The 15,004-nt window shown below is 40.3% G+C and overlaps 1 protein-coding gene across 3 annotated transcripts in view; it reads right to left on the bottom strand.

Moving 5' to 3' along the window:
- Positions 1-580: 580 nt before the first annotated feature.
- The window catches only part of CDK6 (cyclin dependent kinase 6), a 227,627-nt gene continuing 213,203 nt past the window's right edge, over positions 581-15,004 (bottom strand). For all 3 annotated transcript variants that reach the window (XM_024577298.4, XM_045185268.3, XM_053926947.2), the window contains exon 8: positions 581-10,564. In XM_024577298.4, coding sequence (XP_024433066.1) covers positions 10,418-10,564 — 147 coding nt within the window. In that variant the 3' untranslated portion in view covers positions 581-10,417. The remainder of the gene's footprint in view (positions 10,565-15,004) is intronic.

Raw genomic sequence — 15,004 nt, 5'->3', positions numbered from 1 at the left:
CTTTGCTTTTGAGTCCACTCAAGCATCACCTCTAACATGGTCTCCCTGCTCATCTCCAGTTACAGCAACTGGTTATACAGACCTTTTTCACAGACTGAGTCTCTGAGCCTCCGAAAGGCCTGGCCATGCCTTCATCGTTTCCTGGTCTTCAGTGTTTAGCGCAGTCAACTCATAAAAGCTTATCAACTGCTACTGAAGTTCTAAACTCAGTGAGCTGCTATTTACTTCTTAAAAAGATTTGAAGCCTGAAAAGGAGTCTCTTAAACATTTAAAACTTATCCTGCTAAAACTTATTTTATTGTATGTTGCTTTACTCACAGCAATTATATTCCTTTACCCTTATAGTAACAAGAAAAATAGCTAAGATAGTAATTCACCTCCAAGAAAGCAGTAAATGCTGGTTTTATTATTTTTATTTGCTACCAATATTCTTATCGTAAGAGATACAAAAAGCATGACAAATATACAAACGATTATTTCTTTTTGCTTCGGTTTAGCTTGTGAATATGTGAAAACAATGAACTGGACAGTGACATTTTAACACCAATTCTTTAAAAAAAAAATAAATTTCGATTACCTGACAATAAATACCTAAATTTGCATTCTAGCACCCAGTAAGACATCCAGTTTCCAAAGGATTATTGATCTGTAACCCTCTGAATTTTCTGACATTACCTTTGCCACTGCGGCGGTCACTATCGGCAGTTCTGTCCTCTCTCCGAGTACATCTGAGAGTAAGTCACACGCTAGAATGGCAACCTCTGACCTCAGAAACCCGGGGTCATAAAGCATCCTTTACTTGAGCTACTTTCAAAAACAGATTGCTAGTGGTGGGGCATTTAATATAAGTTTTGGTGGTCATCACCTTAAGTATTTCACACTACACAAACACCTACTGTTTTATTTTCTTTTGCAGGTGGGAAGAGTTTAGATTAACTGACCTGTATGTTCATTTATCTATAGGGGAGGAAGCGAGATTATTCAGCTCAGGGTGCCATGAAGAGGCTAACTCTACAGATAAGCTTTTAAATTTTTTTTTTTTTTTTTTTTTGCCTCAGGAAGGTTTTCCGTATGGAATGGAGGGATGGGACTAGAGTGAGACGTCCTCCCCATTCTGCTCCTGTCTACACCCGAGGCCATTTTTCTCTGAGGGCTAAATGATCCGGATACGTGGGCAGATTCCCTGCCTTCAAAGAGCTGTGCTGCACCCCCACTTTGGGATAGCACAGGGTTTATGCACCTATGAGGAAGGATACCCAGGTGAACCTGCCAGGCCAGTGTGTTAACTCTCAGTCTTGTGTACAGAGAGAAGCAGAAGTGAAATCTAACATCAAACCATCTGCCAACATTCTTGTAAGACTGTTTCAGGCAGTAAATTTCCACTGCTTCTTTGACTTGTTGAACCCAAAGCACCAAAACAGAGCATCTGGAGCAATATGAGCAAACGGAATGCAAGTAACTTTGCACCTTTAAGAAGGAACATGCACCCTTGTAAGTCTGTACCCTGACATTAAAATAGCAGAATGAGTTTCAAGTATGAAGAAATTCAGTAAAGTATAGCCTGTAAATGGACAGAAAACAGCAGCCTGAAATGTGGTTTGCATTCTTGGTTAGTTTTTCTCTTTGTACCACAACCCAAACTGAATGCTCCGTAGAACAACATGGTTTAAAAATCAAGATATATACAAAGATGCTAGAGGGCATTTGTGATTGGTGTTGTGAGCACTCTCTGTGCCTAGCACCAGGAACCTTCTCTTGCTGACTGTGGCCAGCCCAAGGTCAAGTACGGATGGTAGCCAAGCCTGAGCACACTAGTGATGCCGAAGGATCTCTCATCATCTCCCTGATGCCTAAAGAGTAGCAGAGGAGGATGGAGAGCACCACATGAACTGGCCCGGATGGGGGCAGGGAGCACCTCAGGGGAAGGGAGGCAGAGATGCTGGGGATGGTGAGTACTGGTTATCCAAGGCTGGTTCACAGTCTAGATTAGTATCTGACATGCACACGCACAATCTCTGCATCTCCAGAACTGTGATTTCAAACACAGAAACCTACAAATCAAAAGTCCACATTCAGATTACCCCCCTACTTTTACAACATTTTCTATTATAAATAAAAAAAAAAAGCTCACTGGGTGTAACATCCTTGCTGAAACCTAGAAGAAAGTTTTAACTAGGCCCTATGGGAATGCAGAAACACTACTACATTCTACTCATCTCAGAAAGGATGATCCTGCGAGACCCTCTGGGTCTGACCTGCACTCTACGGGAACTGATATTGTGCTTTTCTTAACACATACTGCTCTTCTAGACCAAACACTTGCCATTTAACCTTCAGATCAAAACCTAAAATACCAGAAATGCAACAAACTTTTGAGGTTGTGGGGAAGTGCTGGTTGTTAAAATCCCACTGGTGACTATTGCACACTCAGTCCTCGTTTTTATTATCAGACTGGATTGCTTCTGTACAAAACCAAGTTGTGTGAAGCATGGAGACTTGGACTTCTCCATCTAACACGTTCTGGAAGCTTCAAGGCACAAGCTGACTGTTCTGCTTCTGCAGAAAACTCCCACTGCTCTCCTTTCAACAGCACTACCTGTTCCCACTGCTGCACACACCACCTACGAGGGCTCTAGGTCACGTGGGGGAAGCGTCTTCTCAAGGTCAGACAAGGGGCACCGCCCAGGCATCTACTGTCTCTGGCTGGCATCTATGCCGATGGCCACCTGGCAGAGTACCTAAAGTAAGGCAGTATCTGATGCCTTTCTATCTACAGTTTTTATTTTGTTGTATTTTCTCACTATATTATATGCATATTTGACAAAACTACAAAACCCTTTGCTTTAAGTCCCTTATATATTGATAATTAAAACACCTAGACACAAAAACACTATATCTATAGACTGAAGTTCTGCAATCATGTTAAAATGCATGTAGCTTATTTGGGGGTTTAGACTAATTTTTATTTTCTTAACTCTGTCAAGCCCGTGATAATGAACATGAAACGGATATCCTAATGCAGTCTGCCTCAGATGCACTTTCACAGGACTAGTGTGATACAGAAATAAATAATATAAATGAATAATAATAGAAATAATTTATGCAAATGTAGAAAAACTTGAAATAGATACTCCCCAACTTGTTAAGTGCTGATCCTAGGAGTAGCTGATCCTATTCATTCTACGTACTAATGTATTACTCGTTGTAGCAAAATAAATGATTGCAAAGTAAGTGAGGAATTATAATAGTCATGTATAAATTGTTGCAAACACAGGACCAAAATGAGAAGATGTATAAATATACTTGGGGGTGTGGTTCGAGAAATGTATTATTGCTGTTACCTATTTTTCATTATTCAGAGACTTCAAGGTTTAAAGGTCAAACAGAGTTGCTGGTGAGCCCAGAACTATTGCTAGCTAATACATATTATTGCATTTCATAAACCTTAAAATTAGAAACTTTCAAGTGAGGGTATAAAGGGTATCTTTAGGACTGTAACCTAAGTACATGAAGGGATTTTGGCTAGAAACCACAGAGTTAGAAACTAAATAACTGTGTGTCTCTATGCTTGCCGATTAGTGCTACAGTCATAGTTCTTGGAGTAATATGTACTTATGTGCCCCTTTAAACAAACCTACATTTGACAATCCAAACTCCTAAAATAGAGAAGGGTTGATTATTTGCTTAAAGAAAAAATTCACACAAAAGTTCTTCTAAACAGGAAAATCCCCTACTACATGAGATAGTTCGCTTACATGCCTTTAATTATTTGACAAAGAAAAAAGAAAAAAAATAGGAACAAAAGAATTAGGAGCTTTTGCCAACTGAAGATGAAGCAGAAAATAAAATTTCAAAACACAACTTTTCCAGGCATATCTTTTGCCATCATATATGTAGCATGATAGAGAATAAAAAAATAAAAAAAATCTTCCCTGTAATTATACATATCTAAACAAAACAAAACAAAACTGAGCTTAGAGCTTGAGAGATGCCTGACAGCCTCACACAGAGCAGCATCTCTTAGTCACCTGAACTTTCGAATTGTGTTGTACTCATTTATGCACAGAAGACACCCGTTTGCTTCTAGGGACACTTTACGTCCTCAGATTGCTGAACAGATGCCTCAGAGACAGCAGCAGGGCACGTGGACCTCGGAGTTTCCCGCCAGGTCCAAACACGTTTCAGCACTAACAGGTGAGCGGCGGCGGGCGGGTCCCAGCCAGCTCCGCCCCCTGCCACTCCACTGCCAAAGGGGTGGGGCGACGGTGCAGCGCACCCGGGAGGTTTTCAGGCAGGAGTGAAGTTCTAACAGGAGAAAATGGAATTCAGACTGGCCCAACTGATAACAAACTCGTGGTTTGAATTCAGTCTTAAACTGTAACCTACAGTGGGAATTTAAGCAGAGGGATGAGGCCGACGCCGTTTTTGACAGCCCCTAGTGTGCGTGGTAATTTGTGACTCTATGAATTACTGAGACTTGTCTGCTGGCTACTCTTTAGAAAAGTTAACCAGGCACTGTTGAGTTTCCGTCACTCCTTAAGAATACACCGCCTTCTGTTATGCTGTGCTAAGGAAACTCTGAAAAACACTGTAATTTCCTTCCTCCTAAATTTTAGTGACACTACTGAGGAAGGTGACTTCTAAAATTAACTAAAATCTGGGGGTTAATGGGTCTCTGAGGAGACCTGTGAATGAAAACATGAGTATATGGATATCTATAGCTACACTAAAGTTGCCAAGAACTTCACAAATGGAGAAATTAAAGACTTGTGTAGATATACTCCTATTTTGTTTAGCCAAAATTTAAAAAAATTGTGATTTCTTGAGGAAGTACACTTGTGATGATACAAATATGTATTTCAGGGCTGCGTTTCAGCAGAGCCAATTCTTTAAAAAAATTTCTTTGCTATTTAGTAACGGATGTGTTACCTATTTTGTTCATCTGAATTTTAAATTGGGATTAAAAATGTAATCCGTGTCGGAAGGCCCCCAAGGTCAGGAACGCAGGGATGTGAGAGCAGCAGACGAGGGTTTGGTACTGGGGCAGGGGGCGCTGGCGGAGTTTTACACTCCTAACAAAACTGAGTGGTGCTGTTTTAGTTATAAGCCTGTCCATTTTGGAAACTTCTGCACCTAGAAAAGCCAGGTAATTAGGAACCTCAAAAAATGTTTCTTAAATAAATGAATACCTAGGCTTTCTTTGCACACTTAAATGATCAAAATGAGTGTATTACTTATCTCTAAGAACAATTAGAGACAATCCTTCAGAACCTAGCTAACTAAAATATCTAAGTTACAGAACAGTACAAAGACTATTAGCCTAAAAACACAAGTGCTGGGCAAGAGTTAAGTATGTGCAGAAAAATAAAGTCAGAATGAAGCGTTCAGAAATGCCTCATTCACCTTCCTCAGACCGCCCCCCCCCCCCCCGAAAGTGCCACCTTGTGGAACATACTGGAATAAAACAAGAAAGCTCATCTCTTCAAAGAGTGTGAATTTTAAAACAGGTCTTTGCACCTCTTTTTCCTACCATATTAACTTCCAATTGTAATAGAATCTAAGTAGATACTTGAACAAAGTCTGTATTTATTTTCAGGTGGCTCTTGTTCTCTTCTTGAAGGCCACAGCACCGGTATAAAGGAACCAAGCATGATGATGGAAGGCCATTCGCTTATCTGAATTAACTCCCTGGGACTGCTGAGAAATAGAAATCATTCTGAAAAGCCCGCTCGTAATTCATTAAAAACAACTAAATGAGAAAAAAGATTTAAAATCAAAACTCTCCTCATTTTGTTGTTTATAAAGGTCAGAAAAGAAAAAAGGCCAAAAGAATATTTTTTGATTTATTTTCTGAAAAAGTACATTAGAAATGCTTGAGATATCGGTATCTAACAAAACTGGGTTGAACACGCTACTGATAAGAAATTATTTTCTCGTGCTTTTGAGGGAAACATCACTACCAATGATCTGAGGACTTGACAGGTCTTGACGGGTTTTGGGCAGCCTCAGGAAGCTTGCTGTCCCTGCGGAGAAGTAACGTGTGGCATCCTCCTAACCGTGTATCTGAATGTGCTGAGTACCGTGCACAGGACCAATGGTTTGGGTTTCAGATTTTTCAAAAATACTGGTGGCAAAGGAAACACATGCTTTTATAAAATTTACTTTTCCAAAAAAGGGAACATTCTTAAACTTGCATAACATGTGTAACTTCACATGGCTGTTTCTGTCCGTGGCATGAGAAAGGAATACAGATGCTCAGCTCGAATTCCGAATGGTAACTGCACGTAATGGCTTCTCCATCAGATTTACTTTTGAAAGTATCAAGTTCATAGGTGCCAGATGACTTCAATATAAATTCTTACAATGTATCTGTTAGTAAAATATAGGTCCTTCAAAATATGTTTAACCTTGAAATATCCGTCTTTGAATACCTTCATTTCCTCTATAATTTCCTCTATTGATTGCCTGCTGTTTTATGATTTTCAAAGATTTAGAGGTCATGTAACATCTTCATTTTCATCAAATATATTATTTTTATGTGTCACAATGTCAAGCCTGCATTCTTTTGAATTCTATCACTATTTAAGAATTTATAATATTTCAATATTCTTGCTGAAGTAAATATTCCAATTTCTATACTAACGCAATTAAGTAATTATAGGGGCGTATTAACTTTTAACATTATGCTTTCTTAGACCCAAGTATGCAACAAAAGCCTGCTTTTGGAAAATGTGGGACACTCTCATGTGCTTATCATAAAAATAGTCAAGCTGTCACTTAAAAGAAATTCTTCAGTTTAATGTTTATGATATTGGGAAGCTTACATGAGTTAATTTCCAGAACGGAAGCCAATACTGCTTTTCACAGGCACTACTTTTAGGAGAAGCAGCTATAGTTAGTTAGAAGCTCAACTTAAATACATAATCTAAGATTGAAAATGTTTGGTACGATTTAAGTTTTTTCTCATCATTATGGACAGTACCACACCCAGGAGTCAAACTATAATCAGTCTATTATAAGGTACAAGTTTTTTTAAGATATTAACATCCTGTACATTCTGAAATTTTCATTTTTACTTAAAACTAACCAAGGTTCTATTCTTACATGAATATTTTGAACTATTTTTAGTAAGTCACCTGGGGCTAAATGAAAAGTCTGTCATTCACAGTGTGTTTCCTGAGAAAAAAATCAGGAGGATACAGGGGGCTGAATGGCCCGGAGCTTTCTTCCAAAACAGGTTCTCTGCTCTCTGAGTTCCCATGCACTTTAAAAGAGAGATGAAGTGGGTGGGTCCAACCCACTGGGTTCTCATAAGCTCTTAGGAATTGTGTTTCTAAGGTTATAAGGTTAGGTCTTCATCACCCTTTGCCATGCAATTGCTATGATGCCTAAATGGGCAGGTTTCTCCTTCACTCTTTTTAAACATAGGTTTTTACAGCTTCACTCTGCACAACAGTTCCTACAATGCCTGGGCTGCCAGGAAGGAATATTAGAGAGGAACCATCATGCCCATTCTTGGGCCTGTCCTACAAAGAAACCCAAATGTGTTTTCAAATCTGTCACCATATTTTTACTGCTATAAGCTACTTCAGTGTAACTCTGGGGCAGTCTCACCTTTTCAGCTAACCACCTACGTAGCTTTCTGGCCAAGATGTTTGAAAACATAGGTCACAGAAGAATAAGCGGTGTGCAGTAACTTTGTATGCTACTGTATGCTTCAAGGAGTCCTAATAGCAAGTGTGCTTGTGTGGGATCTGGATTTCAGAAGTGTTGAGCCTCATGTAAATGACATAAAACAAGACAGTAGTCACTTCAGTGTCACAAGCCACAACCATAGAGGAGCTGAGGACAGACTCCTAAGGAGTTCATAGAGGCTTGAGATGTCCTCTCATTCTGCCTCCCAGGGGATGATTAGCCAAGTATCTAACAGCACGAAATGTTCGTGCTTTAAGTTTTCCTTATAAGCACAACTAAAAAAATGAACCCAAAGCATGTGCTAGAAATAAAAGTTGAGCTCTTATGTTTAAAATTCTAAAGAGTGCTGAAAAAATTCCAGTTTAGAGAAAGCTGCATTTTTCTCAAGCAAACTTAAAACTTTTGCAAAAGCAAAAACTCTAGTTAGGTTCACTCTAACCATGGATACTAATCGAAAAGCTCATGATGAACCAGTGCAGCAAGTTTTAAAATTCAATTTCTAGGGGTCTGCAAAAATGTCTTTGTATTTTGCCCCCAAAGGAAAGGCAGAACTCACGTTTCCAGGGCAGGCTGCAAATACACCTTGCCCTACATGCTCTGGATTTGTTATATCTCAAGCATTTACAGTGATGACAAAACACAACATTGTCACAATAAAGAAAGTATAAAATACTCTATGGCCCGTCTTCTCCTCTGTATCTTGCTTTACAAAAATTTTCCTGCTCTTCAAGTCACTGAGTTAGAGCCATGTGAAACAATGTATGTATTAAAAAATGAATGGTTCCTGACCCAAGAAGCTCTCAAGGAGAAAACTCTCCTAATTTTTCTCCTGTTCAAGACAGTCATATACAACACTAAGCTGTGAAGAATTCAGTAAGGCTTGACTATGCATAAACATCAGCTGGAGCATTTTCTTCTGAGTGAAGCAATGTCCATTCTTGAAAACCCTAACCCTGAACATGGTCTAACTGTTGCACAAACTCAAAGTATGAGTCATAAGGCTAAGCTAGCTAAAATTCCCTAAACATACTTACTCTCTGTGTCTTGTGGTTATTGGAGCCAAAAGAGCACTAATCACACATAAGGAAGGCCGAGACGGTATGGAATACAAAGTACTATAGAGAAAATGGCAAGAGAGGAAGTAAAGCTGTTCATAATGCCCGAGTCAGGCTGGCTCTGCAGAGAGCAGGAGTGTGCGTGAGGCACCGCAAACGAGCACAGCCTGGGGCATGGGGGAAAGATCATCCTGTAGAGTAATTACTTATTTCTAAAAAAATAGTTAAAGATATTTCCTTAGACACTACACTGATAATATATTCAACAAAAACATCAAACACAGTTAACAGTTTAAAGCAATCTATCTGCTGGTGATAGAGAAGAACCAGTCTTCTATGCTCATTACCTAGGTAACGACAGTGAACGCCAGGTAGGAAGATGGCTTTAGGGCGAGAACATAGGAGATCCTGTTAGGATTGTGGGATTGCAGCCTTAAAACATAATCTGAATCTATTTATGAAACAATCATTGAAAGAGAGAAAGAAAGAGTGAGCGTGCAAACAACTTAAGCAATCTGTTATTAGCTCTGTAACGGTAGTAACATGTATTCGAGGCACTGGGGGACAGACAAGACGGATGCTTTGAAGACAGGCAGTGCATTGTAGAAGAAGTACAGTGTAATATGTGGGGAAAACTTAAACGGCATTCCTGCCTTTAGTAAGAGAACTACTCTCCAACCCAAACCAGGAAACAGTTTCGGACAAATCGCTAAAATCAAAAACAAAACAGAACAACAAAAACAACAAAAAGGAAATAAATTTCAAAGCGAGAAATAAAGGCTTTCTCTATTTTTTTGGACAATTTTATCTACTTGAGGTATACTCCCTAAATCTATAGCAAGTAAGAAAAAGCTTATCGGGTATTTTTTTTCAAAGGGACCAATAAAGCGTAATATACAGGTTAAAATTTACTTAGAATGAGTAAATTCCACTTTTTGAAGAGTAAATAGGGTGTATGCTTTAAAAAATAGGTCTCTTAAAAGATACTAGAATTTTTTTTCTCTCTTTGCTGTGTGTATAAAACTTCATCGAGACAGTGAAACTTTTACTACTAACAAATTTACTACTTTTGGCTGGAAAAGGAATTCTGAGGACATAGGCTCAACTTTCTAATTTGAGAAGCCCATTCTGGTGAATCAGCTTCAGTCAACAGATGCCTGTTATTTATGGGTCTCTTTGAGTCTCTAAAATTCAATTATTCTTGCTGTTTACAGAAAGTAACATTTTTAAGAGATCAAGAATCACACACGTACTCACTCACGCCCGCTCACTCAAAAGTACCAAATCAGGCTCCGGCAGCTGCAGAGAGATTACATCATAGCTCAGCTGTGCCTGGATTGCTCACTTTCCATCGGCAGCATTCAAGATTAGAAAAATGACATGGCAGCACAATTGGTCAGCAGCTTCTCTTCTGGAATTTTCCCAGGTTTTTGAAACAAACAAACAGACAGACAAACAAATGAAAGAACATAAAGCTGCAATCATTCTTGCATTGATTTCAAATGGTAAACAGTTGGTTTCCGTGGAGAAGCAGAGCCGTCCAGGAGACAGCAGCCGACAGGTCTCCAGCCAGTGATCTTCCACAGCTCTGCACGGCTTACGCAGCACGGCCCGTCAGCCACCAACGGTGTTCTCCAGGTCAACAGCTCGAGGCAGTGGCTGGGAGCTCAGGCTGTATTCATCTCTGAGCTGTTCTGGCTGGGTGGCAGGTGGGAATCCAGGTTCTCCTTGCACCTCTCCAGGTCGTGGAAGTATGGGTGAGACAAGGCACCGTAGGCAGATATTCTTTTGGCTGGATTAAATGTCAAACACTTCTGTGATAAAGAAAAAAAAAAAAACGGATTGGCATAAAACATGTCCATTTAAAAAATGTGCTCATGTAGTTATGCAGTACATTTTCACTGCCACGAATCACATGCAGCTATAATGAGAAAGAATATCTACTCCAAGGGACGCTAAATAAACGGTAGACAGTACTCATCTTATGAATGTCCTTAGTGTGGAAACTGCTGCTAAGGAAAAGGCAACCCCTTTTGGGTTGCTCGTGGACTCTTACTACCCAGGATTTTTCTGCAACCCACTCCAGGTCCTTTAAAAGATATTATTATTATTATTGTAGTATGCATATAACTCTGTAGGTAGTGATTTTTCTAATGCGAGCAAACTTAGTGCTATAGTCAGAGACTTCACCCTAATTTTTAACTCTTCCCCAAGGTTTGTCGATGAGCGAGAATGGCAGAGTGGTGTTCACGTATAAAGGGTAATGACTGAACTGCTCTCCAAAGCAAAACAGCAAACAATTTCTGACAAAGTCCTCCAATCAAAACCAAACAAGATAGCAACAAAAACCAAATACATTTCAAGCCAGTAAATAAAGACTTTCTCTATTAAGATGGGGGGAAGTAAGGGCTAAAACGTAGATCCTACTAACGAGCCCGATCTACTAGCAAGCCTTGCACCCTGCCCCAGGGCTGCACCGCCAGAGGAGGGATGCCTTCCAATTCCCATCAAGGTGCTGTCTGGGCTAGCAGCATCCCTATAGGGAATCCATCAGATTCAATTCAAGTCACTCAATTGTATTCCAAGCTGTTGATTCAGGTAGAAAGGTCGATTCAGGTCGAGGCAGGTAGAAAGCGAAAGGAGGAAAAGGGAACCTGTGGAGCAGCAATCTCCATTCCCAAACTGTCCATTCATAATCAATTAGTCAGAAAGTTTCCTTGATCTCAGCTCCATTTCCAATCCAACCCCAGGTGATCTTGTTCCTCAAATCCCCCTCCTCTCCTTCCACCAACACCTCCAGAGTGCCTAGTGGGTGGCAGGCATTAATTAATGGTTAGTAAGACTCCACTGTTAGTAATTAACTCCACTGCCCCGGAGTTGACTAGTAGCAGAGAAGTTATACCAGCTTTTCCTTCCTGGTGATGTGGGGTCCACTGAAGTGAGGCGGGCATCTGACATGTCTATGAATTTGAGTCTTTTATGTAACCTAAGGACTTAACGTTAGCATGGCTATGCAGACCACTCCCATTTAGTCTACGTTTCTGCTCTTAGGGAGTTCTGCTGAATGCTACTGACCTAGAAAAAAACATGTACAAATAGAAAATTCTACATATAGTATCAGAGTTTTTGGGTCCCCTGAAATCTTACTTATTCTGAGCTCCCTACCAGTCTGTGGATGCTAGCCTCCTCACAGTGTCTTCTGACATCAGAGAGCAAAAGAAGAGGAAGGAGCTTGTTCGTTGAATGGTTCTACTGTCTCTAAGAGCAATAAGCATCTTGAAAAAAGCTCTACAAGGAAGGGCGGAATTCCCAAAGGACAGGAAAGCTAGGGCAAAATTCTTGGGTCTGAGAATTCTCTTTCCAGACTCTAAGAAGGAGAAAATTAGGTAGTGGCACTGGAAAAGGAAGCAGCCAATTTAACCTCCAGAACATAGGAAAGAAAAAACATGTGGGACATGTTCAAGATACAGAAACATTTCCCTAGAGGATTATTTGGGATGAAGCCCTGTCCCCATAACTATACTGATGGCTTAAAGTCGGACAGAAGGTAGAGAGAAGGAGAAATCCTTAGCCAAACATGGGTATGTGTGAGAATCTCAAGTTGGAAGTCTTATATATTATATCCTATAGGAATATTGTTTGAAAAAGTGGCTAAGTTCTATTATTGCCCTACTCTAATAGAGCATCTGGCTGGCTTGGAAATTAAAAAATCTCGTGTAATAATACTGTTTCTGCAAGGAAATTTACTTCCCCAAATTACTGACTTACAAAATGAGCTTTTGGAATTACAACTTACTCAAGACTTGAATACTACAGTGGATCTGAGCAGTTTTCAGCATGTATTCCCTTTCTGCCCTTCCCTCCCCCCCACGGTGGCAGTATCCCTTCCTCTACTGAAGTTGACCTTGGCCATTTAACTTGCTTTGGCCCGTGGAATGTAGACAGTAGTAGTAGGGTAGCTCTTCCAAGCCTGGGCCTTCGGGGGCATCATGTGCTTCTGCTTGCCCTTCTGGGAGCACCCGCCTTCTACCTCGAAAAAAACCATGCTCCATGGAGTGAAGCCTCTCTGGGCTGGGCCCCAGAATACGACACACGGAAAAGACCTGTACTTGACCTGCAGGCTGGAGAACTGTCTCTGCCAATCTGGAGACCCATGCGTAAGAAAAAAAAAATGCTTATTCTTATAAAAAAATGTACCTCAGGCTCTGAAAGCAGTTAGACAGCAGGAGCTCTATACATTTTTCTTCAGCAAGAGCATCAAATTTGGAATAAGTATTCAGTCTCCCAAATCAATCATGACTAAGGGGACAAAACTCATAAAAATGTGTAGGTTTTAGTTGTTAAAAATAATTCTCCGCCTGAACTGTCTTATTGCTGTACATTATTTATACAGTATGTATGTAAGAGCATTTATAAATGTGGATTATATATATCCATACATATATGAAGGAGGCATTATATAAAGTCACCTTTTTTCAGATAAAAATGAAGAGTAACTCTTAATGTGCAAAATTCTCAAATGTTACTTGTTTAATCTTTTTAAAAGGCACACAACTGTAATTGAATAACAATAAAAAATTAAAATTATAAAAAAAAAGAAGAAAAAAAAGTGTTCATTCTTCCTCCTTAGTAAATAATTTTCAGCAGAGGCAACAGGTACTGTTGGGGGCTCAGCTGTCCATCTTGTACCACATGGCCCATCTTCCTCTGCTTCCCAGTTCTAGCTTGCGTCCCTCCAGCAGCTTCAGAGGGTCCTGAGCTGTGAGGTTTGGGGCTGTCCTGTCTGCATGCCTGTGGATATTACGCTTAATGCTTATATTTCCCCTAGTCCTGATGTCACTGGCTCTGCTTCTTATTCAGCATGATTCTTTCTCTTCTCTTTGGTACGTTTCTTTGTTCCTTTTTCTTCAATTGTCTCCTGCTACTTTTCCGGTCTAGCACTAGTGTGTTGTCTGACTTTGAAAGCCCCCACTGCTAGGGCGGCCACCCTAAATGAGCACAGGACATTGTCTGTTATCTTTACATTTTAAGTTCTTCTTGGTGATTCCTGCTGATGTTGGAACTCGGAGATATTTTGGGTATGTTTGGATAACCTGGTAGCTGAAGGAGTTAAATACTTCATCACTAAAGTCCATCCCTGTGACTGTCTGTTCAGAATCCTTTTCTAAGAGGAACATTTCATTCAAAGTTCCTGCTGAAAAGGAAGCCTATGGTGGCTATAATTAATTTCACATGATCCCTCCTCCTTCTTAGCACAACTGCCTGCACCGGTAGCTTGGCAAAATGGTAAGGTGTGTCAGCAGGGTTCTTCCTTTTAGGAATCTGATGTAGGAAATACCGATGGGGCAAATGTTAGCAGTGGAGGTTAGAGCTGAAAGAATCCGTGAGTTAGTTCAAGTTCTGACAGTAAGGGACCAGTTAGAGTTCAGGGGAGCAGATGGTACAACTGAAGAGAAGCAACGAGGTGAAGGCATTCAGGGCAGAGTTGCTAAGAGCAGGTGATACACGGGCCAGATACTGAGTATTTACGCTTTGAATGGCTTTCCATTTCCAGGCCACATGAAACATTCCATTAAACTTCCTTTTCCTTTTTTTCAAAAAAATTTATTTGTTGATTTTGAGAGAGAGAAACATTGATTTAGTTGTCCACTTATTTATGCATTCGTATCAGGATGGTGCTCTAACCAACTGAGCTCCCGGGCCAGGGCTCAAACTACCTTTTCTCAAGTTAATGCAAGTACATGTCTGTTACTTGAAACCAAGGAAAAATTTTCCTAAGTAGCAGGTGAGTCAGCAAGTGTGTGTATATTGTGAGCCTTTGTCTAGGTGAATATTCTCCCTTCTAATTAATTTATTTCAAAGGATGTAGGCCTTAGTGAGTACCTTAGAAATAAACAACAGGGAGGAAATACAGCTGTCCTTATCCTCAACTCGGCAGTGGAGGGAACTGTTGCCCCAGCACCAGAAAATGAGTCACCATCAGGCGAAGATGGAGTTAAGCTTCACTGGGCCCTGACCAGTGTGGCTTAGCTGGTTGGGCTTTGTTCCACAAAGCAAAAGGTTGCTGGTTCGATTCCCAGTCAGGGCACATGCCTTGGTTGTGTGTTTGGTCCCAGTCCAGGTGCTTGGGAGAGGCAACCAATCAATGTTTCTCTCTTGCATCAAGATTTTTCTCCCTCCCTTCCCCTCTCTTTGAAAATAAATAAATAAAAATCTTACAAGTTTCATTGGGAAAATCCATGGCTCTGCAAACA

Source organism: Desmodus rotundus, chromosome 6 (assembly GCF_022682495.2).
Source record: "Desmodus rotundus isolate HL8 chromosome 6, HLdesRot8A.1, whole genome shotgun sequence".
NCBI lineage: Eukaryota > Metazoa > Chordata > Mammalia > Chiroptera > Phyllostomidae > Desmodus > Desmodus rotundus.
Note: the sequence above shows the minus strand (reverse complement) of the source record. Positions and strands in the feature narration are given on the sequence as shown.